Below are 26,393 nucleotides of genomic sequence, written 5' to 3'. Positions count from 1 at the left end.
AAATAGAAACCTTCTATTCATGGCAAGGTGTTTGTAAGACAGAAGGTGTGAAGTTGGAGTCATTTACATTCCTTCACCGTGCCTCCTTGGTATTTTGTGGAGACAGCAATCCTTTGCAAGTGGTGAAGAACATTTCATAGTGATTTTCAGGAATCACAGTGATCCACACCTGTAGACTCCATAGTAACCTAAAGTTGCTCCCTTTCCTGAATTTTCATCTGGTTGTAGAGAACCCCCAGATCCCAAAGTAGGAATAAGATTCATCCCAATTCATTCTTCTCCTTAATTTTTAAAATCCAAATTTTTAAAAAAGATTTTGTCTATTTATTATTTGAGATTGAGAGAGAGAAGGGGGGAGCAGAGGAAGAGGGATAAGCAGATTCTGCTGAGCATGGAGCCCAATGTGGGGCTCAATTCCACCACCCTGAGATCGCGGCCCAAGCTGAAATCAAGAGTCAGATGCCTAACTGACTGAGTCACCCAGGCACCCCTCAATATCCAAATGTTAAGTCAAGCCCTGACATTTAACCTCCCAAAGAGTTTGTGGCTCTGCCCTGTTGTCTTCATTCCCACTGCCCTGTCTTGATTCAGTGTCTCATTTTCTCTCCTTGGCGATTGTAATTACCTAGTCTCCCCCCATTCAAATTGTTGCTCAGGTTATTTCAAAACAACACAGATCTAACCACAGCTCTGCTCTGCTCTTAGGGTCCACTGACCACAGGATGAAGTCCCAACTCCTTTGTGTGGCATTCCTTTGTGATCTGAGTCTGGCCTATTCTCTGAATGCATCCCTTTCAGAGTGAAGGTGCCAGTGTTAACACATAGACATGGGCGAGGCAAGACCCATTGAACCCCTCCCAGATTTGGTGCCGTGTACTGAGTGAGATGAAAAAGATTAGCCCTCAGAAATTAATAAGATAAGTTGTCTGACCTTGAGGAGCTTGTGGTCTGGTGGAGGAGGCAGACAGAACAATTTCAATACAGTGAGATCAATACACAAAAAGACATGTAGAAAGACCTTTTGAGGAGGCAGTGAGTAACTGTGCTTAAACACAATGAGCAAGACTTAATAGAGAAGGTCAAGTTGGTGCAAAAACTCCTGACCCCTCCCTCCTAACTGGTTCCCAAGTTATGCCAATTCTACCTCCTGAATATCTCTAAAATCCACCAAGTCCTAGGTGACTGCAATAGTTCTCCCACTGCTCTCCTTTCCTGGAGTTTGACTACTTCTCTCAACTCTGATCCATCTCCCAAATGCAGCCAAAGTGACCTTTGTAAATGGAAACTGGATTGTGTTCCTCTCCGATTAAAATATTTCAGTCACCCCATTCCCTATGATGAAGTTTACATTCTCTAAAATGGCTTAAAAGGGGCCTCAGGATTCATCCCATCTCTTGTTCTCTGGCCTTATCTCTTAAAATACTGTTTTAATCCTCCATTCTGTAACCCAGAGTTCTACCTGCGTGTATGTTGGTCTTTATCACTAATCTTCCATATTTTGGGACCTCACCTTCATATTTTTTGTCCCTTTATATTTCTGCATTTTGTGTAATTTATTTATCTTTTGACTTACTAGGTCTCTCTTTAGGTATAACTACTCCTCTATTTAAGCTGTCTGTTGACTTCTTAATCTTATTTATGTTTTGTTTTGTTTTTTTACTTTTGACAGTCTATTTGGTTATTTTTCTAATTTTTCTCTGTTATGGTTTCTTGTTCTAATTCAGACTTTCAATATGATCTTTTATTTTTTATTTATATTTGAGACATTTATTTTGCAATTTATGTTGCATAATTCCAGAATCCTAAGTCTATGTGGAACTGTTTCTCCTATTTGGGATTTTTTTGTAGGTCTCTCTTATTATAGATGATTTCCTTGTCTTGATTTTTGTTTTTTATTGTAAGCTGTTGGTTGTGAAACTTCCTATCAAGTTATTCTTTAAGGCTGAGATGGCTGGCACATTCTTGCAGAGAGAATTTGGGGTCAGTTAAAATAAATTATTGGTTAGATGTTGTTTGACTACAAGAGTTGTGTGAGGGCCAACATGGGTACAAACTCTCAGGGGTAACATTTACCATGCCTTCTAGAGTTAAAATCAAAACAGACACGTTTCCCAGCTGTGTCCCCAGGTTTCTCTTAGTTCACCATTTCACACAAGGGCTAGTCCTTTGGGGTTACAGTCTTTATGAGGTCTCCAGTCCAACTTTCCATGCTACTCAGGCCCAGGTCATTGTCTCCAGTACTCAGGTGACCATTAAAACTAAAGTCTAAGTGACCAGGTTTGTATCTCTAGATCTCCAACATTTTTGCTACATTTTTAGCCTCTGAGGATTTCTCTTACCTTCTTGCCAACTCAGGAATGCATTTAAAATATTTCTACCCACAATTTTAGATGTTTTACAAAGGTAAGGATTTTCCAGGGTATCCTGTGGTTTACTGGACACAGATCACTCTGATTACCTCTGGTCAATTACTGTTTCATGCTCTGTGTTTATCCATGTACTGAACAGCCTCAATCCCTAAAAGTGCTGTGGGTTCTCCACCACCTCCTGAGCTCTGTATGCTCTGGTTCCTCTGCACCATCCCTCCTATTCATCATTTGCAGCTCAGCTTAAACATCATTTTGCATTCTATTCTGTGTTTCCTTGGACAAAGACTTTATTAGATGATATTATAGTTGCTTTCTATTTATCTGTGCTCTCACCTCACTCTGAGGGAACCTTTCATTCCTGACATTGAGCAGGGCCTGGCACATAGATAAGTAGAATGAAGACTTGAGATAAATGAATGAAGACTTCAGATTCCTGCATATTGCAGCCAAGATAACCTAATTCTTTTCAGTAAAGAAAAAAAAAAACTAAAATACCAGAGAATACAATATTAACCTTCTTTGTTAAAGCCTTTTTTTATCTTGAAACAGTTTACAACTCAAAAAACGTTGGAAAAACAGTACAGTGTTTGTGTAGCCTTTACCTAGCACATCATTCTTTATAAATGCATAATGAAATTATAAGAAAGTTTAAAAAAAATCCTCAGGGGGGAAAAAAACTAAAGAAGGGAGTGATAAGCACGTTGAGGCTGACGGGGAGAAAACCAGAGAGCCTTAATTTTAACATTCAGTGGCAACAAATGATGACATGCACCCCTGGAGCAAGGCAGGGAGTTGGAAGTGAGACCCTTACACAAAGCTGGGGGACTTGAGGAGAGGGGAGCTAGAAGAACTCATTGGCAACAAAGGTAAAGATGGCAGAAAAGCATCTTTTATCTCAGCTTGGGTTTTTGAGGGGGAGGGATGCTGGTAGATAACTTTCTCACTAGCAAATACTTGACCACAGGCCAGCCTCACTGATTTTGAGTTCAAATTTATACTCTCGTGTGGTTGTAATGGAGGATAGTCGGAAGAAAGGCAGACGGGCAAGTCCCACCCCTCTCCCCCAGGGGAAACTACCATTAAAAGGAAAAAGACCCCATGTTGTTATTGTCCACCACCCTGAAAGGAGACCTCTACCCTTTCCCATGTGAACAACTACCTGAGAGGTAGATGAGCATGTGGACAAAAACCTGATTGGGTGACAGGGGCATGGAAGGTTAATCAGATGAAGACAGCCTGCCAACAATCTCATAAAAACCCCTAGATTTAAACGCCAAAATGGCAACCCTCTCTGCTCCCCTCCCTCTTCGGGAGCTTTGTACTATCCCCAATAAACTTTGTTCTGCTGTCCACCACTCTTCGTCTGATCTACCTCTTCATTCTTTGAAGTGGCGTAAACCAAGAACTGTAGGCACTAAAGGAAAAGAAATCCTGAAACAGAGAACCCTTATGCCAAAAAAATTTAAGATAAACATATTTCTGACCTGGTAAAACCATGGGACACCTGGTAGAAACAAAGATTAAAAACCTGCCTTGGAGAAACCAATGCTCAGCTAAGATGCAGAAAAATCTCCAATAGATAAAGCTTCTGATTAGATGAATTCATCATTTGTCTTCTAATTCAAAATTTAAAACAATCTACAGCTAAGTGAAGAGAGATAAACCCTCAATGACTTAGGATAAGTGAATATTTTAGGTAAGGATAATAAAATGAATGCATAAAAGAAGAGTTACATTTGAGAAAAGGAAAAATACACTAGAAGATATTTGTAAGGTAGATATGAAAAACAGTTACAGCCTCTAGAAATGAAAAATATGGTCACTGATTTTAAATTCAGTGTTTGGGTTAGACAGCAGACTTGACACAGTTGAAGAGAAAATCAATCAGCTGGAATTTAGAGTTGAAAAAATTACCTCCCATCTCACTTGAGTATTTCCCAGAGTTGCATGATGGAAATCCAGACTTTTTCAACTTCTATATACAAGAAAATGGACAGTTCAAAAATACAAAAGTGAAGTTGAGATGTGAAGGACAGAATGGGAAGGCTCATGACCAACAGTTAAGAGTTCTAGGAGAGAACAGCGGTAATCAGGGAGAGGCAAAACTTAGATCAAGATTGAGAATTCTCTAAAATTGTGTAAAGATATGAAATCTTATTTTAAAAAACATTGAATCTAGAACATAGTTAAATAGATGGAATGATGGATGATGGGTGGATAGAAGAAAGACTAAAAGGTGGATAGGAGCAGCGGAGCCATTTCTGATGATATGTAAGAATCTTGTCAACTTTCCCTTGTTCCTACTATAGGAGGAGAAACAATAGGGAAGACCCGTTTCACTCCTTGGCAGATAAAACAAGCTGGCTACTCTGAGTCATAAGTAAATAAGCTTAGGCTGTCTAAGTCAAATAGTTTCCGTTTCCTTCAGTGAGCGGGCTCAAGTTATAACCGCCCAGCTGTTTGTAATCAGAGTCCTTTGTGCATAGTTTGCTTTGGCCCTTGATGGTTGTTGTCACCAGTTACCCTGCCTGAGGTCAGTGATGCTGTGTCACCCATACAGAAATTAGTCTCCATTCCTAGGAAATGCATTTTATCTCCTATTTTCTTATTGCTTAGTAGACCATACCACTGTGTATGAATGATGACAAAGCCCAAATTAAGTTTGAACCGAGAGTTCTCGAATGAGCCCTTCTTCTCACTCTTGCTCACTGCCAACAGCAGCATCATTGTGAGTCTGTGGGTGACCGAGTGCATATTTCACCATCCCTGTAGAAATGCTTTTGTGCAAGTGTTGAAAATCCCAAAGAGTACAGTTTCACACTTGTTTTCCAGAATGTCTGTCAGACCCTGTGGTGCTCAGTGAAAGGCTTTTGTCGCTCTAAGCTGGACGCCGCTGCAGATGGGACACGATGTGGTGAGAAGAAGGTGACGTGTTGGGCTGAGGAAGGAAGGTGGGAGTGGGGTGGGCCCAGGGTTCTTGGGAGGAACAGGGAGAGGGCCCTGGAGAGCAGCTGTCTGGGTGAATGGAGGTCACACAATCAGACTAGCCAGGGAGAAGGATTCTATTTCCATGACGCCTTTTGAGCTTTCATTGGAAACAGTGAAGGAGAGAGGGCTGAGGCCCAGTCCCACACTTCACTTGCAAAACATCCGTCCCATCTTTTCTTGATGAACGTCTGCAGATTTTATGGCCAATAACATCTGCTGAGCTTATTATCACCCTTCACTTTGACTTCTTCCCCCCTCCATGTTAAAAACTGAAAAGGCAAGCCAGTGGCTTCTGCCTTCCGAAGATGCTGCATTTGAGCCACTTGTTACCTTCATTCTCATCATCTGATCGGACTACATTTCTTGAAATTCTGCCCATTTAACTGAGGAGGAAAGCCAGACACCCAAGAATTCAGATGATAGAAATCCTGCAGACTGCTTGAGAGCAGGGTCATGTGTGCTGCTCAACAAGACCAGTTGAGTTTGTTGTGAGCCTAAGATCCAGACATTTAATGTGTATTTTTATGCAGCTTAAGAGTGGCATGACCCATCACCAAGATTATAGAACTTGGTCACAATACACAGTGACCAGAAATAATGAGGAAAAGGAGGCCAGCGGAGAAAACATGCCCAAATCCTCAAACAACCAAGTTGCATTTTCTTTTCTTTCTTTTTTGTATGTTCGCCTTCTTTTAAACTGACAGTTGTGGGAGGATGGCCTTGAAGAGAGAGGAATTTTTTCTGAGCCACAGCTAGAACTGCAAACAACAGATAGAGTTCATAGGGAAGCAAAAATTGTTCTCGATATTAGAAAGAACTTCAACTAGTGTTTTTTGGCAACGAGTGGACTTTCTGCAAGAGGATGAGGTATCTGCTGCAGACATGAGATACCCACAGAGGCTACAGAGAAATGTTATCTCAATGTCAGTCTGCAAAATGTTTATGGTCTGCAGCAAGATAAGGAGCTTGCAGCAAAAAGTAAACCAATTACATTACAAAACAACTGTGTTACTAAGCAGACTGAGCCGCCGTGCATGTCGTAGGAAGACTTTCTCAGTGAAGGAAGCGGTGTGTGGATTTCCCTTCTGGCATGCCTTCTGCCAACCCACCGAATTGGCTGACTGCAACAAGGCAGCATAAAGATCCCTTCGGTCCCTGACATTGTCTGATTCTAAAACCCAAGACTCTTGGGGGACTTTTTTTTGTAAGCCCTTCTTTGTTCTCCATATGCTGTGTGACCATAGGAAGCCTGTTTGCTCCGGGAGAATTGGGTTTAGACTTCTGGGGTTCTTGGCTCAGCTTGCTATGGGAACCTTCATGACGTATGCATCTCCTGCCTCTTCCCTCTCTAGTGGTGTATGGCTGGCAAGTGTATCACAGTGGGGAAGAAACCAGAGAGCATTCCTGGGGGCTGGGGCCGCTGGTCACCCTGGTCCCACTGTTCCAGGACCTGTGGGGCTGGAGCCCAGAGTGCAGAGAGGCTCTGCAACAATCCTGAGTAAGTCTGGCCAAAACTATTTCCCTTCCTTCCACGAGCGCCAGAGACCAGTCTTGGATAACGTGATGCCAGTGAGCCCAAGCCTCCTAGGAGAAATTCAGTGGGCTCCTAAAGACTAAAGGGAACCAGAAGATTCTTAAAAACATGGTTCTGTTTTGTTTCATTTTGGTGTGGCACTGGATGCTTACTAGAACTTGGATAAGTAAGCTGATTCCATCATTTGGAGAAATAAGCAAATTTGCAAGAGTATAATCTATGTGAAAGATCTTAGGAGACTATGCAGTGAAATCCTTCTAGATAACATCACTCCGTCAGTGAGAGATTACTTAATACTCAATTTTGCTCCTAAGACTGTAGCTTTCTTTCAATCATAATGAACGTTTAATTTTATAAAAATAATTTTCTTCCCTTAAGTAACTAATAAAATAGTACATTTTTGAGGATAATTATTTTGAATGTTTTAGATAAGGATTTTATGAACCTTAAGCTTCCATATTAGCCATATTAAAGGTTCCATAGAAGTTATTTCACAAAGCGGCTTTCAATTTTTTAATCAAAGTGCTTAAGTTTTTCATTATTTTAAATTTGTATGATGCTACTATATATGAATTAAATTTAAATTCCCTTGCTTTCCAAATATATATGACATTCATATTTTAGAAAAAAGATTTTATTTATTTATTTGAGAGAGAGAGAGTGAGAGAGAGCATGAGCAGAGGGAGAGGGAGATGGAGAGGGAGAAGCACACTCCCCGCTGAGCAGGGAGCCTGATGTGGGGTTTGATCCCAGAACCCTAGGATCATGACCTGAGCTGAAGGCAGACGCTTAACTGACTGAGCCACTCAGTGCCCCCCAAATACATATGACATTCTTAACTTCATTATTTCCTGGTATATGAGTTCCCAAGTAAAATTTTTAAGAAGTGTACATATGATGCCTCTGGTAAGTAGAAAATATGTTAAGCTTCTTTTGCTTAGATTTTCATTAGTCTGCACTGAAGAGTAAGAGTCTCTTTTTCTTTTTATAGGCAAATGATAAATGTGATTACAATCTCCTCAGTATCTCAGTTCCAAATATTACTCCTCCTTTTTATTAATAAATATATTACTATATGTATATATGTGTGCATGTATGTATACACATACACTATATATATTTAATAAAAATACATAATAAATTTCTCCTAAAGATTAAATTAATATATATAAAGAGTTTAACACAATACCTACTACATTAAATTGTCAATAAATAGTAGGTATTATAGTAGTTATTATATCTTTTCTCATTTACCACACATATAAGTGTACCTTTGAGGAATTTGGATGAAATTGTTTTTAAATCTTACTCTTTGATAAAAGTTGCTTTTGTTTAAATACAAGATTTCTGTGGCTTCAAAAATTAGCAACCAGGGATTTCTTATTTTTGTGGAAAATCTTCATTTTATGGGTTATTTCAATGTGATAAGAAATATGATTTCCATTTTAGAGATCAGGAAATGTAGGCGATTTGCTCTGGGACCTATTGTTAGTGCTCTGTATTCAGCCACCACTGTCTATAGCCTCTCGGGAGGATGGTCAGTAATCTGTGGTGGTCAGAAAGGGACATCTTTGTTGAGGAACTGTAGGATGAATCTCTAACTTGGCCTCATGAGAAAAATGGTTCTAACACCCATCTTAGAGACCACAGTTTGTCATAGAGTCTTCTCAGGTGAGTGACCATGTCTGATCTCCTTAGCTGGTTTGCTTAAGTTTGTTGAAAACAATGACAATGGAAAAACAGCCTCAGATGCAGTTGTGTGCTTCAGGTTATAGATTCAGGCCAGTGCATGATCAGCTGACATTGAGACTCTACCCTTGATGTTGGTCAGGTGTCTAGTGAGAAGCCAGCAGGGCTTGTAAAAGGCTTTCAGTGATGTTTGTTGGTTGGAAATGAACTGGAGAGGTGCTGAGTCATAGAGTGTCACTCTATCATCATGAATAGAAAACCGATCTAACCTCAGATATCATGGACAATTCTTACTACCTTTTACATGGAGTCAGTGAAAGTGAACTGTCTTGGTCAAAGCTCTTTTATGTTCAAGGAACAGAAGCCTATTCAAGCCACATTGAGAAAGGGAGGGAGGGAAGTATAGAAAAATCTCATAGGTGTTCAAGGAGAGCAAAGTACAGCAGAACCTCACGAGAAGTACAACTGCAACCAGAAATGAACCCGACTGCCAAGGTTTGAGGTCTCTGTCCCCCTAGATTGCATGGTCAGGCAATAAAACAGTGGATGAGGGCTCAGGCTATGGATTAAAGCAGATAAGGGTTTAAATCTTGGCTCTCTGTCAGCTGGGCACTTTGGGAAAATGTCCTACTTTCCCGTGCCTTTAGAATATTATTTCATTTAGGCTGCTCACTTGCATGCTTTCTGCCTTTGCACTGAGAAGCCACTTCCATCCATCCTTTAAGGCCATTCTCCAGGACAGTTCTGTGAGTTCTTTCCAATCAGCCTGACTTCTACTATTCTCTTCCTTCTTCAAACTCACATTGTACTTACAGTCAGGGATACATAATTGCTCTTAAATTTTCTCATATTTATTATATAGATAATTTTTTTTTCTCCTCAAGATTATAAGCTTCTAGGAGACACAGGGCATGGGTTTTGGACTCTGTCCTCCCTGGAAATGATGTTGAGTACATTGTATAAATACTTGTTGATTATTATTTACAATAATCCAACAATGCTGTCATTTACTGAGCTCTTACCCTGTGTTAGCTACTCTACTAAATCTTTATGCATTGTCTCGTTTAGTCCTCCCATCTTGTGAGATAAGAACTATTATGCTCATTTCACAAATAAAAAAAAATTGTGGCCCAGAGAAATAAGATAACTTGTTCAAAATCATCTAACTAATAATACAAAGTAAAGCAGAATTCAAACCCGAAGCTATTTGAGCCCATTATGCTGCATTGCAAAAGTAGACACAATTCCTGATTTCAGATGCAGCGAGGTGGAGACAAGAAGACATACATAGATTGCTTGGAGCTTTGTTAAAGGACAGAGAGTTCCTCCTCTTCTGTGACAGCAGTTCTGCTATATTTCCTCCTCCCTTTTTGAGTGAATAATTGATCCTGATGGGAAGGTTGCTATTGCCCTTGCGTGTATTGCAAAGGAAATAAAAGGTTGAGAAGGATTATTCTAAAATAAGATTAACTTATTTATTGATCGAATGTTTATTAAGAGCCTTCTGTATTCAAAGTATGACTTAGAGACCATAGATGACATAGAGCTTGGATTGGATCATCAGTGAACTGTGTTTTGGAGTGATAGGTACAGGAAGTGCATCCAGTAGGTACAATCAGGTGTCATTGAAAAGGAGAAAGAGTTTATTTCTGGCAGAAATCCAGGAAGAGTTCATAATGGAGATATAGCATTATTCTAGGTCCTGAAAGCATTGGTAGGAAGTGGTTGTTAGGATGAATTAAGTCAGGATCATGAGGGCCTTGAATATTAAGCTGAAGAGGCTGGACTCAGTTCTGTGGTCATTGAGTGCCATGAAAGGTTTTTAAACAAGAAACTAAAGTAATTAAGGTAATCATAAAAATTAGCCAGATGTGCATACAGTAGATTGAATGAGGGCAAAGATGGGCAGAGGGGAGACAGGAGGAGAGATAAGGATTAGACTAGTTTGGTGATTGTGGGAATGAGGAGGAGGAAACAAATGCAAAGACATGACTGATGATCAGGCAGCTGATGGACAATGGGGTCAAAGGAAGGCAAAGGATGGAGGCTTCTGCAGTCTGACCACTTTTAACTTGATAAACAGGAATTAGAGAACGAGCAGATTTTGGAGGGAAAATGATGTATCCCTTCTCGGCATATATTTTGAGTTTGAGAGGCCGGGAGGATATACAAGCAGAAAAGATACACACGCTGTTTCAAATTAGGCCACTATAGACCTGGGACTGAATGGTCTTGGGCAACAGCAACAGCCAAAAAATGTATAAAATTGGAAGAATTTAGGTAAAAGGTGAGTTTTGAGGGTAGAGCAGGGCATGGTTTGGCAAAGAACAGGCGTGACCAGATGGCAAGGAATGTTGAAAGAAAAATGGTAGCCTCTAAGGAAAGGAAACGAACAGCTTGTCTGTTTCCTGCGTAGACCCAAGTTTGGCGGGAAGTACTGCACCGGGGAAAGGAAGCGCTATCGTTTGTGCAACGTCCACCCCTGCCGCCCGGACACGCCCACCTTCCGGCAGATGCAGTGCAGTGAGTTTGACACCGTTCCCTACAAGAACGAATTCTACCACTGGTTTCCAGTTTTTAATCCAGGTAAGGAGCTATGACAGTATATTCCAGAGGTCGGGCCACAGCCATGAGAGAGCAGATTGCTATGTCAGGGTGTCTGGGATGCCCTGCCAAGCTCCACAGAGAGTGAATTGCACCAGGAGGAGTTTTAGATTTTAGAAGTGGAAACGCTGGCCAGGTTAGGTTGATCAGTACACGTTGAAGGGTTCTGTGGAAAATAAAAGAGACACTTATCAAACATGGCGGCTCACTTCAGAACAGCGGAGGTGCAGCTAAGCGGTCAGTGGGGCAAGCAGGAATTCAGTACTGGATTGCTGATCAAAGTGCTCCTTGATGAGTGTGTGAACTGACTGTAATTTTGGCGGAAATTCAGAGAAGGTCATTGTAGGTTTGGAGTCCCTTCACAGAAGACTGCTAAGGAAGTGTTGATGATTGTTAAGCATGAGAAGTCTTTCTACTGGAAGAAGGAACAGGGAAGGCATTTAAAATACAATCAGTCATTCCAGTTGACAGGAGGAAAAGCACAAGGAAAAACAGGATGGTAGGAATGCCTTCATCAGAAATAAATGAGAGCCAGCACTGGGCCAGAAATCAATATTTTGTATATACAGGACAGTATAAGAAGTATAAAAAGTAAAATCAAGCATCTAAAGGATGCACATCTGGGGATGGGGACACAACTGAGCTGGAGAATGAATGGTACAGCAGCTTTGACAATGTTTCCCCTGTGTAAGTGCCAGTTACACCTTCTCTTCTGAAACTGAAGAAGAATCATCAACCATTAGGTACAGATTAGCATCCAAAAATATCTGTGCAATGTGTTATTATTCAAGTAGAGAATGAAAGAGAAAAGATTTTCCTGAGCTAAGGAAATTTGAGTCAAGGGAGTAAAGAATAAGCAAAATTTTCATGATTTTTTGTAAGTTTCTGAAGTTTCAGTGTGATAGAACACAAGAAGAATTGTGTGAATGAAAATTACATATTTGGACTGTTTAAAAAAATTATATAGTCGATTGTTTTTGGAAGAAAAACTCAATAAGACTCAATAGTGCTTTGCCATTTTGGGTCTCCAAAATACCCTGATGGCTTTTGGTTGTCCTGGGCAACGTTTGCTCCTTGCTCCCACACTGCTGAGCATCATTCCTGCTCTAGGGGAGTGAGTCATTTGGTTATGGGGGCAATTCGGCTTCCTGACCCAGGCATTCGAATATAGCAGAACATGTGTATATACTCATGTGGACACACACACACACACACACACACACACACACAACTAATGATGAAAGGGACATCCAGTCAGTACTATCTGTATTTATATTTTGGACATTCTCTATTTTGTTGGAATTATTTGGGACAGTAGTACTATAGACCCCGAATGAGCAACCTTCCAGAACTAAGACAGCATAGCTGCCCCAGCGTTGTGACAGGGGCTCAGTTTGGGGTCCGCCTCCTGTCTGATGCAGGGTGGGGCTTTGAGCTGAACTCTGACAGCTCCAATAGGCGAACCTAGAATAAGAAGATCTGATTTGACTTGGGTTTTCATTTATTTACAAAGAGTTTGTTGTATGCCTACATATTGCATAGCAGAGCAATAGGTACCAAAGAAATGAGTCATAAAAGTGGACATAAACTTCACTCACTTTGGAGGGATTGTTTTGCATCTGTCACTGATATTGAGGCTGTGTAAACCAGAGGAGGGAATTCAGCTGGGTGCCATCTGCTGAACTCACTATCCACCTGGGCTGTAAGCCTCCCTCCTCCGTCCTCGTGGCTTTCTTGCAGGCTCTGGAGCCATTATTGAAGCATAGTGACTTAGCTGCTAATCCAGAAAGCTACTACCTTGACCAACACACTGATTTATTTCCCTCATTAAACTCTAACCTACGGAGTTGTTACTTGCTTGGTTGTTGGGCACCCCTGGTGGTGAGAAGTAGGTCGTTCATGTCAACAACTGTGAAAGGAGCATTAATTCTGTGCCAGGCATGGAGCACTTTACCCTCCCAGCCTTATCATTAGAAGTCACCAGAGGATAAAGCAAACGTACAGCAGGGTTTTCAACCCACTCAGTGGACAGTGAGAAGTGTCTTGGGGAGTGACCTTTGGCAGATGTGCTAACTAGCCAATGACAGAAGAATCATAGATTTAAACATTTGGAATAAGCATAGAATCTCCATCAAATCTTGTAGTATTCCATGGAATCCCAGGGCTTCCAAAAATGCTTGATTCTAGTTTCATTTTTCAAAAAACTTTTTAAACTAGTCTTTAAAAGTGCACGTGATGTGATGAGCACTGGGTGTTACACGCAACTAATGAATCATTGAACACTACATCAGAAACTAACGATGTACTATATGTTGGCTAATTGAACATAATAAATAAAAATAAAAGTGCAATAAAGAACAATGCTTACACTAAAAAATATTATATTTCAAATTTTAACATACCAAAGACCACCAATGCACTGACTTACACAGTCAAATTAATTTGGCTTTCTGCAGATCTTGGAATAAAAGTCTCCTGTCAACACAATTTAATTGAGAAATATCCTGAGATTGCAGGCTGAGTTGCTCTAAACTGATCTTATTTGTAACTGTTTTCCTGTATGAGTCAAGATTTTTCAATACTGTGCAACCAAAAAACTCACAGAAAAAAATTAGCTGCTGCCATCAAGTCTGTAACTGTCATCCATAACTTGACTTCAAAATTTCCTATTCATCTTAATAATTTCTTTCGATCCCACTGACTTATTTTTAGCCATTATATCCTTGAACTTACAAAATTTTGCTTAATAAAATCCTGACTTTAAATCCTTGCTTTATTTGCAAGATCTTCTTTGAAAAAAGAAAAATAATTATTCTGCTTAAAAGATTTAAAAACTACTAATCTAGATCAACTTCCTTTCCAAGATAGACATTTTCTTTTCCAGCACTCCTGACAAAAAAAAATTATCCAAACTCCCCTTGATCACTTCCATGTAGGTACCAGTGTGAAGAGCTGCCATGATCAACTGCATTTTCTGAGCCAGTATTTATATAAGCATGCAACTCTATATTTTCTCACTTACCCCCTTCCCATCCTTGGAGGTAAAGAAGCTTAGTCTCAGAGGAGACGATAACTTATTCAAGGTGACAGGATTTTACATAATAGAGCTGGAATTGAAGCATAAGTCTGACTAAGAAGCTAAAAAACGAAATCTTGCCAATTGCAATGACGTGGATGGAACTGGAGGGTATTATGCTGAGCGGAATATGTAAATCAGAGAAAGACATGTATCATATGACCTCACTGATATGAGGAATTCTTAATCTCAGGAAACAAACTGAGGGTTGCTGGAGTGGTGGGGGGTGGGAGAGATGGGGTGGCTGGGTGATAGACGTTGGGGAGGGTATGTGCTATGGTGAGCGCTGTGAATTGTGTAAGACTGATGAATCACAGACCTGTATCTCTGAAACAAACAATACATTATATGTTAAAAAAAAAAAAAAAAAAGAAGAAGGGGCGCCTGGGTGGCTCAGACGGTTAAGCGTCTGCCTTCGGCTCAGGTCATGATCCCGGGGTCCTGGGATCGAGTCCCGCATTGGGCTCCCTGCTAGGCGGGGAGCCTGCTTCTCCCTCTGCCTCTGCCTCTCTCTCTCTCTCTCTGACTCTCATGAATAAATAAATAAAACATTAAAAAAAAAAAAAAGAAGAAGATAGTAGGAAGGGAAAAATGAAGGGGGGGAAATCGGAGGGGGAGACGAACCATGAGAGACTATGGGCTCTGAGAAACAAACTGAGGGTTCTAGAGGGGAGGGGGATGGGGGATGGGTTAGCCTGGTGATGGGTATTAAAGAGGGCAAGTACTGAATGGAGCACTGGGTGTTATACGCAAACAATGAATCATGGAACGCTACATCAAAAACTAATGATGTAATGTATGGTGATTAACATAACATAATAAAATAAAATTTAAAAAAAGCTGATAGATGATAGATTGATATAAATATAGATTGAAACTAATTTATGTAGGTTCTCAGGGACTTTATTAGCCTGTGTTAATAGAAATGTGTTTATATCCTGCATCTTCTATTAGGAAATGACCAGAGCCTGGTCTCAATGTCGTCACTTTCCTGGAATCTCTTTCTTTTTAGATTTTCTTCTTTCTCGGAACACCCAATTTAGCCCAAATTCATTTAGGCTAATTTTTTAGTTGTTGCTTCCAGATATTTAAGCCCTAGTAATGCTTGACGCCAGTGAGGTTCCCAGCAAAGGTGGGGGGTCTGACACGAAGTCAGACCACATCTGCTCCTCGTGGAATAGGATCGTTCAGGAACATCTTTCAGGAATTGTTGCAGTTAGGGTTCCCTAGGAAACAGACTCGGAGACCGGCACTAGCAGGCAGGAAGTTCAGCAGCTGTGGAAGAAGAGGAGAGGGAAGGCAGAGGGAGTGTGCAGGGGGGAGGCTGAGCTGCAGTGCACGCTCAGCAAAGGCTGTACCCCACCCCACGGGGAGCTCTGCAACCGGCACGGAGTTTCAGAGTTGCCAGGTTGAGGCGGGAGAGCCAGGCCTTATGCCCCGGCTCGACCGGTCACGGGGTGTCGTCTGCCTAGGGACGGAGTGAGTGTCCTTGGGTGAGGAAGCTCTTAAGCCGCGGTGACAGCTCGGGGCTAGTGCAGGCGGTGCTCTCACGAGCTGGAGGGCTAAGGCCCACACCCGGGGGCCTGGGTGGTGTGCACAGAGCTTATTACAATAATACTTGGGCTTTCGATAGAAACAGCCTTTAAAGAGAATGTAAGTGTGGGGAGCAACCTGGGAGATCTTCTAGCCAGAAGCCACTCATTTGACAGATTAGGAATCTGGGGCTTCAAGAGAGGAAATGATGGAATAATATGGATGATGTTTGCAGACACCCCAAAGCCAGTCCCAACCCTCTTCGCCCTCACTTTCCTCTACAATAAGAGAAGGAAAATGGAAAGACTCACGAACTCATCTTCCTGGGAGACCCAATTCTGACCAAAGAGATAAAGATGGAGGCCCCACTGGGTAAAGCTTCTGGGAGGGTTTTTTGTTTTTGTTTTGTTTTTTTAGAGAGGGAGTGGGGGTGCAGAGGGAGAGAGAGAATCTTAAGCAGGCTCCAAGCCCAGTGCACATGCAGAGCCCGACGCGGGCTCCATCTCAGGCCCTGAGATCGTGACCTGAGCCAAAATCAAGAGTCGGATGCTTAACTGACTAAGCCACCCAGGCGCCTCTGGAAAGGTTTTTAATGGTACCAACCGAGCTGGCCTTCACCCCCTCGCCTTTCTGCCATTCACCCTTCCCCCTCCTGCTGCCCAGTGCGGGGGGGTGGGCGGGGGGGCAGAGCAGTCACACTGCAGCCAGAAAGTGGACACTCCCTGCCGAGTGGCTGAGCAGGAAGACTGGAAGGAGGTAAACTCCTACCTCTGAATTTCCTATCATGTGGGGGAAAAGAAAGTCTTGTCTATTACAGACAAGGAAGCAACATTTTCTGCTACTTGCAGTGAAACTAATTCCTTTTTTTTTTTTAAGATTTTATTTATTTGACACGGAGAGATACAGTGAGACAGGGAACACAAGCAGGGGGAGTGGGAGAGGGGGAAGCAGGCTTCCCGTTGAGCAGGGAGCCCGATGTGGGGCTCGATCCCAGGACCCTGGGATCATGACCTGAGCCGAAGGCAGTTGCTTAACGACTGAGCCACCCAGGCGCCCCAGTGAAACTAATTTCTAACTGATGTTCCACAAATAAGTGAAACTGTGTGATTATCCTGATAGTGGGAACAGCTTGTATTAGACTTAGGTCAGCATTTGCTCTGTGCAGGCCCTCCACTCAGCATGTTATATAACCATGTTTTCCTGATTTTTCTCTCTACAAGAAAATCGTGTGGGGAAATGTAGGGTTTTCACCCAGTTTATCCAGATATGCTGATAGATGCAGAGAATTTAAGTGACTTGCCCAAACTCAGACTATAGAGTAGAGCCAGGAGGAATTAGCCCAGGCCCGACTGTAGCCTAAATGTTAACCAGTAAAACAGACACTGGGCTAAGCCTGTGTCCTTAACAACCGTGCATCACATTTTGAATTTTACCTAAGATGACGTTCCTATTTTAAGAACAGATGATCTCATGGCCAAGGAACTCTGGTGGGGGGAGAAGAGCCCCAACTGCTGTTTGCATTATGACAAATGCTGGCTTTGTTAAACTGATCTGTCTTGAATCCTTGAAAACCAAGTGTTTCTAAACATTTAAGCATTATGACAAAATTGTTCTTAAATAATTTAAGTTGTAATTCCAAAGGTAGAATCACAGTTCTTAAACACATTAATCAAAAGACAGAACATAAAAATATATAGCAAACAGAAAATATTACTACATTTAGCCTCACCTAAAACATCAGTGAAATAGGTTTAATTTGTTTGAAAAAATTAGCTCTGTTCTTGTTTTTATAGCTCCACAGTTATTGTAGAATATATTAATTTTAATGCCTTCTTCTGTTTGGCTAATGTATATTTTGATATATTTGGGGATTATAATATTGCCATATCAGAAAGTAAAAGAATGTATCAGTTTAGACCAGCCAAAAGTTACAGATCTTAGCAATTATTTGATTTTTGGTAAAGAAGTTTTCATATGTTTTTTTCCTTCAAGCTGATCTGAGCCTAGTCATTAAACTGAGTTTCTTTCTTAAGTTAAATATTACTTGTTACAACAATAAAACATCTTAAGTTATGCCTTCTGCTTAAGGTTTAGTATTTCTTAAAATCTGGCAAGGAACAGCAGATGTGCATATCACCCTTGTCTTCTGCTCATGCACACACTTCATTGTCCCATCAGATCTCACCTATAAGACACAAGTTCAAGTACAAAATTAAGAGCTTCAAGGGGTGCCTGGGTGGCTCAGTGGGTTAGGTGTCCGACTCTTGATTTTGGCTCAGGTCATGATCTTAGTGTTGTGAGATCCAGCTCCATGTCAGGCTCTGTGCTAGGCATGGAGCCTGCTTGGGATTCTCTCTCTCTCCCTCTCCCTCTGCTCCCCATCCCCACTCTCTCTCTTTCAAAAAAAAAAAAGAAAATTAAGAGCTTTAAGACAGTGAAACAGAGCATTCAATCAAGTGTGATGCCCTGGCCAACTGCTTTGGGGCTCATACCCATGGAGACCTGCCTGAAAATGGAATGTAGAAACTGGATTTTTTTAAATGGTGAAACTCCAATAGCAATTTACTTACAAAATGTGAAATGCATCAAAAGTTTTCCTTTACCTAAGAAATACTTTTTCCCTTCTTACCAAGTTTTATCTTTGGCTTCTAATGACCACTTCTTAAAATCATTATCTGAAAATCTTGAGCCATCCTGTTTCACCAGAACCAAAAATTCAGTAGGTTCATTCAATTACCTAAGCTTCCTTGGAGAGGATTAATCAGACAGTGTGAGGCTGACAGTTCACCAGTAAATGAGTCTGAGACTCTTCCCTTAGCTGAATTACAAATGGATTTGAATGCTCTTGAGAGGTAGAGGAAAAAAAAAAATCTTATGATCCAAAGGGTGTGTCAGGGCAGATGAATAAATCTGAGTGAAAATACTCAACTCTGTGGATGTTCTGAAATCCATGAGGTTGGGATAGACTCTCTGATACTCATGATGACCATGGAGAACTAAGAGCATCTATTGCTACTCCTGTCTCCTTCTGCAGAGGCCCGTGTCCTAGGCCAACCTAATGACATACCCAAAGCACCATGGAAGACGAAGGCCAGAGGAGATTCTTTATTAGATTATTCCTAAGACTCCATGGACCACTGTGCTTAGATTCGGTAGAAATTTGTGTTTCTTACATGAAGTAGACTTGAACTAACCTGTCTGACATTGAAGGATGTATTAGTCATGTGTTACATAAGCAAAAAGAAAAGAAGTCCTAAAATGAGGGCCTCTCTTCATGGAGATGTGTTATTATACAGAAGAAAGGAGACCTTTCCAGTGTTCTTGTTGGATAGCCAAGACATTATTTTTTTTTATTTTATTATTTTATGTTAGTCACCATACAGTACATCAAAAACCCCATTAGTTTTTGATACAGTGTTCCATGTTTGCATTGTTTGCCTATAACACCCAGTGCTCATTGCAATACGTGCCCTCCTTAATACCCATCACCGGGCTAACCCATCCCCCCACCCCCCTCCCCTCTGAAACCCTCAGTTTGTTTCCTGGAATCCATAGTCTCATGGTTCGTTTCCCCCTCCAATCCCCCCCCTTCATTTTTCCCTTCCTTCTCCTAATGTCCTCCATGCTATTCTTTATGTTCCACAAATAAGTGAAACCGTGTGATAATTGTCTTTTTCTGTTTGACTTATTTCACTTAGCATAATCCCTTCCAGTTCCATTCATGTCGATGCAAATGGTGGGTAGTCATCCTTTCTGATGGCTAAGACATTATTTTTAAAAGGAATGTATGTTTCCTTAAAAAACATGCAAGTGTACATAATAGAATGAAATAAAAATAAATTATTATCCCACCATGCTTAACTTATTCCTTAGAGGCAACCATTGTTAACAGCAGGTTTTAGTTTGCACACAGATGAAACCATACCTTGCCAGTCTTGCAACTTTCTTTATTCATTAGCAGAATGTCATAACATTACAGCTTACTTCATTCCTTGTAGTGACTGCATACTGAGTCTGTGAATAAACTAAACAACATTATATGAGTGCAACTTCATTGATCTGTCCTTTTCTCTCTGGATAAACCTTTAATTGCTGCAATGAACACCCTTGACTTCTATCACTAAGGTCAAGGTTCAGTTTTATGACTGAGTTGATTCTCTCTCCGGATCGAGATGATCTCTTTGCCACTTGGTCCCAAATTTTCTCCCTAACAGTGTTGACCTCTGTCATGTCTGTTAATTAGTAAACATGCGTTAGGAGCCTTTTCTAGGGGTAACGGCCTGCTAGTATTCATTGGGAAAGGTTAATGGTAATAACTTGCCACATCTAAACACCCTGTGCCAGATACCCCATTAGAGGTTTTAATATCATTCTCGGACAAGCCCACTGCTCAGACTAGAGACCGAGGAGGCCTTGGGTGAGATGTAGGGGTCAGGGCCAAAACTGGAATCCCTGGGGATCTGATGTTCAAGCTGTGTGAAGCAGAATCCCCTGGACTGTGCTTACTCTCACCTTTGTTGTGTGGTTGAGTCCTCAACAAGCATGTCTTACGGCTCCTCCTCCACATGCTGAGCTGGCCAATAATGGCCGGTCAATGCACAGAGGACCTAAGTGTCCTCGAGGACATTGCAGTTTGGCTGAGGAGCTTGTAAAATCCATAGTCTCGAAAGCATAGAGCTGTGAGGACCTCAGTAGTTACTGTGTGAGCAGAACATCTTTGAACCGGGTCCAGAGTGGCAGTAAAGGAAAGTCATGGAACCACCTGCTGACCTAGCAGGGATCTAGAATTTTTTATGCTAAACTGACAAGACAGAAATTGTTTAGGAAATAGTAACACAAAGTCTGGATTTAGTGTAGAACTGATTAGAAGTGGTGTAACAGAATAATCTGAAGGAGAAGAGGCTATTTCAGGAAAGGTTTGTCTGTGTGGGAAGGAGAACTGAACCAGCATTACAAAATATGTGTCTTTTGGCTGCTATGGGAGAAGATTGGAATGATAGAAGCATAGCATGGTGGGGCAACCCCAAGACCTTTAAAATTCATCTAGAGTTTATGGTAAATAGGTGAAAACGACAATCATAACTGCCATTTGTCGAGCACTTACTGTTATACCAGATCCCATGCAGAGTGCTCAACATACGATCTCTGTCTTAACCCTCACCAATTGCATTGCCAGGTAGGTATTATTATCCCCGTTTTTCAGATGAAGAAACTGAGTCACAGAAAGCTTCAGTAACTTTCTCAAGGAAATATTGGACTTTCATGAGCTAAAATTCTACATACACTCTCTGTAGAAATCAGTGTCTCCAGAGGCTGGTGATTCTCTGTATTTAAGCCCTATGAGAGAATATTAAAATGGAGTCCCACTGGAATTCTACCAAGTTCGCACCTCAGATATGATCTGTAAATAAATGCATTGCCTAATAACCTAAAGAGTAGATACTTCAGAGAGCTTTTGTTAAAGAATATTCTGTGCCTGTAGGTTAGGGGTTAGTAGAGTGGGCTCTAAGCTAAAGCACCAGGTTTAGCTCTACCACTCACACTATGAGATCTTGGGAAACTCCATTTTTCTGTGCCTTATCTATAAAATGGTGATAATAAAAGAACTAACACCATAGGGGGGTTGTGACTGTTAAAATGAGAAATCACTGCTGTGAAGCACAACAAGATCTGGGAAAGAGTGTGCAAATGATATATTGGCTGTTATTTTATTAAGCAAAATTCCTCTTAACTCACCATATAAACAAGACTAGTGAAAGTCTCTGGATAGTTTTTCCTTCAGGGAGTGAGTCAAATAGTACAAGCCCAGAGGGAGTAAAACTAAGGCAACCGTTGGAACTTCACCAGTCTGGAATTCAGTACAACACTTGCCATTGGATGGGGATTTCCTTGCTAGGAGGACCCATTTATACACAACCCCTGGGAGTGAGCACCATCTTAAATTTCGCAGCCTCGGCACTTCTAGTCCCAGCCCTTCCCAGCAGGCTGGAACAGATAATTCCTTTAGAAAAGCTCTGGAATTACTCAGAGCTGCTTTCTCTTTGTGCTTTATGTGTCCAAATACAAAATCTCAAATCCAAATTCTAAAGCTCAAATCAAAGTCTTATTTAACAGTGTTTTCCCTGCCTCCATCCTTCTACTTAATAGCCCAGTGTTTCATGAAATGATTCCCCAGACTCAGCATACCTGGATGGGTGATCCCATCTCCAGGAGAGCAGAGCTGCACCCATGGGGCTCCTTCTAAGTCCCTTCTGTTCTGGTTCAGGCAGTGACAGAGCTAATCACACTGCCAGGAATAAAGGTTTACAGTAATCCCAAGTCTTGCTTTGTCCCCGGGTCTTCTGGTCCTTTTCCATTGGTGCTTTGTGCTGTGATCTCTCCAACTCATTTTGACTTTGTTCATATCCACTGCTCTTTATATAACATCAGTCAGTATGCTTCCTTTGTTTTTACCTTTGTCCTTTAAGCTTTAAACAGATGCTCTTGACCTCTGTCTCAAGTTTGCCCAGAACTTCTGCTCTTAGTTATGTTTGTGTTTTGTACTTTTATTTCTTTACCAAATGGATCTTGCATTCTTGCGCAGCCATACCTAGGGTTGAACGCTCTGGCTTTGTGTTAGCTGGGTATTTGTATTAGCATCCACACTGGGTGGGTCCATGGCATATGGCCAATGGCTGGTCTCATTGAGCTCTCAGCTGGTCACACCCCCCAGAAACTCAAGTCCTTCCTCAAAAAACAGATCCAAAAGAGATTCCCCCCAAGAAACACCTTTCTGAAAAATACATTCTCCGGTTTTTCAATTAAAAAAAAACAAGATGTAACATTCACAAGGAAATTACTATATGAATTCTTCATATCATACACAGGTATTACCTATTAAAATTTTTAAGGCAATTTATGCTTTCAAAGTTATCTTTCTGGTTACTGTATTTACCTATGTATAGGTACATATTTTATTAAGTAAATCTTTAGAACAGTTCTTGTGCTGGAAATCACCCCATCCTCATTCACAAGGGAGTAGAAAATTGAACCCTAAAATATATTTATTGTAGGACCCAGCATAATGGGATAGACCATTACGGTAAGCACTTTGGCTTCAGCTTCAGCAAAAAATCAGGCTTTCTGTTTCTCTGTGTTTGTAAATCTGTGTCCAAGGACTTCTTGGACTTGAGGAGAGCAAAGGAAGATGTTCGTTGGCGGTGGGGTCATGATAGTGGCGGCGGTGTTCGTAGAGACCTGGCCCCGTGGGAGGGGACTGCCTCTTCCCTAGAGCTCTACTTACTTTGCAGCAAACGGTGGGCAGGTGCCATGCTTGTCTGGAGTCCTGTGGTTGCTTTTACTTCGTTTCTAGGTTAATGCCAGAGGCTCCACACCTTCTTTTTAGAAGCACAGTTCAGTGTTTGATTGAAAGGTCTCATCATTTATAACAAAGGGCATAGCATTTTAAACAATCTTCTAGATTTAATTTGTTTTAGAACCCTTTAACTGGAAAAAGAAAAAAAAGCCTGCCTTTCAGCATGTGTCACAGGAAAGGTGAAAGATGGGAACCTCCAGATAAACGACTCTTGGGGGGTAGTATGTACAAAAATAATCCTGCAGGAAGGGTGCTGAGCTAAAAAAGCTAACTTGCAAGGATTTGTCTCTTTTTCACTCCAGCACATCCTTGTGAGCTCTACTGCCGACCCATAGATGGCCAGTTTTCCGAGAAAATGCTGGATGCTGTCATTGATGGTACCCCTTGCTTTGAAGGTGGCAACAGCAGAAATGTCTGTATTAATGGCATATGTAAGGTATTGGGTATGTTTCCTTAATCTACAACTTTATAAAAATCATGCTTTTTATTAATTCAGGAAGTCAGATGTTCTAAGCTTTTGCTTTCATGACATTGGCACGAAAACCTCACATTGGTCTGGTTTTTATATGTGATCTGTGAGACAGGAATTTACAGTGTTGATCAGAGTCAACAGTTTGGAACTGAATGCTTTCCCTCCTGCTGTGGTCTTTCTTTCTTGACTTATTGATGTGCTCTGTGATATCATTTTAGGCATTAGAACAGAGTCAAATTAAAGAAGCAGCAATTTAAAGGAAGAATTACTAGGAAGAGACGACCCTGATTATTTTTGTGGTATTAAATTATTCATTGGTTACTTGCCAGCAGAGTGCTTAAACTTGAGAAGAAGCTGAAATTAACAATAGTTTGCATAGTGTTTTGTGCAAAGCATTTTTACATGTAATTCTCCATTGATTACCAACATGATCCACCTTAGGAAGAGAGATGGCATGACAGGTAGTTTTCAGCCAGGTCTTCTGATTTCTGTTTAGCTTTTCCACACTGACTCCATTAATCAACTCTGCCTTTTCAGAAATGACTGAGACCTGATTTGTCAGTGCTTTTATATGCACAACCATTGAAGAACTCTTTTCCGGTGCTTGCCGTTTAGTTTGCAAGGAACTGATGAACAAGTTTTGTGATCCAACACCCAGGCATAAATCTCTGTTTAAAGAAAAGGTGTTTTTAATCAATGAAGGAAAAGTTATATGAAAGTTCTAATTAGCTGTTAGGAAAGCACAATGATTAGTGCTCAGGCTCTAGAATCTGAACTTAATACTGTTGTGTACCAATTGTATAACTCTGTACATTTTGCTGAGACTCAGTTTTCTTTTCTTAAAATTGGAATGTTAATGTAACTTCCTAGTTGGTGTCAAAAAGATTAAAGACAGACATCTATGTTAAGCCCCTAACAGAGCCCCTGACACACAATAAACTTCTAATTCATTTTATTTCCTTTTGTAAATGTTTATCATAATTTTTTTTCCACTGGACTAAATTGCTGTCGTGGAAAGCTCCTGCCCATAAATGTTCACTGCCCCGGAAAGATACATTTATCACCTTGAAGTTGCCTATTAACTTATTCCAGTAGCAACCAAAGCATAGGAGGCAACATGACGATTCCCGGGAATGAGTGAGTTAAAAGCAAGTCCTAATCATACTCTACATTTGTAAGAACTCAGGCAAAATTCTCTTTCAGACTCATTACTAATCATCACTGTAGCTACAAAGAGCCAGAAGTAATTAATATGTATTGAGGTTAGATCTGTTCTCCAGAGTGGGAAGAGGTTTATCTGGCTAATTCAGGCCAAAACAGCCCCATCACTGTCCAGAGGCAGTGGTTCTCAGGCCTGGCTGCCTATTAGAATCATCTGAAGAGCTTTTAAAAACTAGTGATATCTGGACTCTATCTCAAACCTGTTGATTCAGAACCGCTGGGATTCGGGGCCTGAGCACTGACATTTTAAAAACTTCCCAGGTAATTGCCATATGCAGCTAGGGCTGAGGACCTTAATCACTGAGAAATGAATGCGATGCTAAAATTCTCTGTTAGACCTAAACACCTTTGCAAGCACAGAGACGGTATCTTTAGCATATGATGGAGAACACAGGTGCTTTGAACAAAACATAAGGGGTCTTGGGTATCTCTCTTGACACCAATTAAATCAGCTTAATAGAATAAGCTGGAGTCTCTCAGCTTGACTTCCTCTTTTTGGAAACCAGTTGGGGCTTGTTAGAAGCTGTAATTACCCACTTTCTCTCTTTACCACATTGAGCAAGATTTTAAGCTGAAAAATTATGTCAAATCAAATTTGTCTTAATAGCCTAAATACAATTTACCTTCCAAGGATCTAGGTTGTGGTTATTTTCAGCTTTGTTAGTCTTCTTACTCATTTACTACAGTTTTTTCAAAGGGCATTGAACATATATTGAAATAAAAAGATACACCATCAGAAAAAAATATGTATGTAGTGTCTAATCCATCTTCTTTGTGAATATGAAAATATGTTTGCTTATCTTCACATAAACATTCATTGAATTTGCTTTTATTCATATATTCAGCTATTTTGAAATGATGATATTTGCCATCATTTTGGCCTGTTAGATTTGCAGATTCCATTGTCAAGAGAGTCAGCAGGCCTTGCTCAGAACTGAATTTGTTCTAGGAGGTAAACTGTCTATTGCTGCCCTTCTCCATTTTTTTAAAAAGTTGTACTAAACTCCTAAACTTGTTTATCAAAGATATGAATTTAAACTTAGACTTTTCAGGCTATCTCCCATTTTTGTTTGTTTGTTTTTAATTTTTTTAAAAATATTTTATTTATTTATTTGAGAGAGACAGAGAGCACAAGCTGGGGAAGTGGCAGGCAGAGGGAGAAGCAGGCTTCCCGCTGAGCAGGGAGCCCGATGTGGGGCTGGATCCCAGGACCCTGGGATCATGACCTGAGCCGAAGGCAGCTGCTTAACTGACTGAGCCACCCATGTGCCCCTGTTTGTTTTTAATTTTTAAAAAGATTTTATTTTTGAGAGAGAGAGAATGAGAGAGAGAAAGAGAGAGACAGCATGAGAGGGGTGAGGGTCAGAGGGAGAAGCAGACTTCCTGCTGAGCAGGGAGCCCAATGCGGGACTCGATCCTGGGACTCCAGGATCATGACCTGAGCTGAAGGCAGACGCTTAACCAACTGAGCCACCCAGGCACCCCTATCTCCCATTTTTAATGACAAGCAGGACATGGAATAAGCTTGTAAACTTACGGGCAGGTATTCCCAC

The 26,393-nt window shown here is 41.0% G+C and overlaps 1 protein-coding gene across 1 annotated transcript in view; it reads left to right on the top strand.

The window, feature by feature from the left end:
• The window catches only part of ADAMTS12 (ADAM metallopeptidase with thrombospondin type 1 motif 12), a 290,804-nt gene that overhangs the window by 193,976 nt on the left and 70,435 nt on the right, over nt 1–26,393 (top strand). The window contains exons 10-13 of the mRNA XM_032415429.1: nt 5,202–5,294; nt 6,710–6,855; nt 10,997–11,166; nt 23,450–23,583. Of these exons, the coding sequence (XP_032271320.1) occupies nt 5,202–5,294; nt 6,710–6,855; nt 10,997–11,166; nt 23,450–23,583 (543 nt within the window). The remainder of the gene's footprint in view (nt 1–5,201; nt 5,295–6,709; nt 6,856–10,996; nt 11,167–23,449; nt 23,584–26,393) is intronic.

The sequence above is a fragment of the Phoca vitulina genome, unplaced genomic scaffold (genome assembly GCF_004348235.1).
Source record: "Phoca vitulina isolate PV1807 unplaced genomic scaffold, GSC_HSeal_1.0 scaffold17, whole genome shotgun sequence".
Lineage (NCBI taxonomy): Eukaryota > Metazoa > Chordata > Mammalia > Carnivora > Phocidae > Phoca > Phoca vitulina.
Note: the sequence above shows the minus strand (reverse complement) of the source record. Positions and strands in the feature narration are given on the sequence as shown.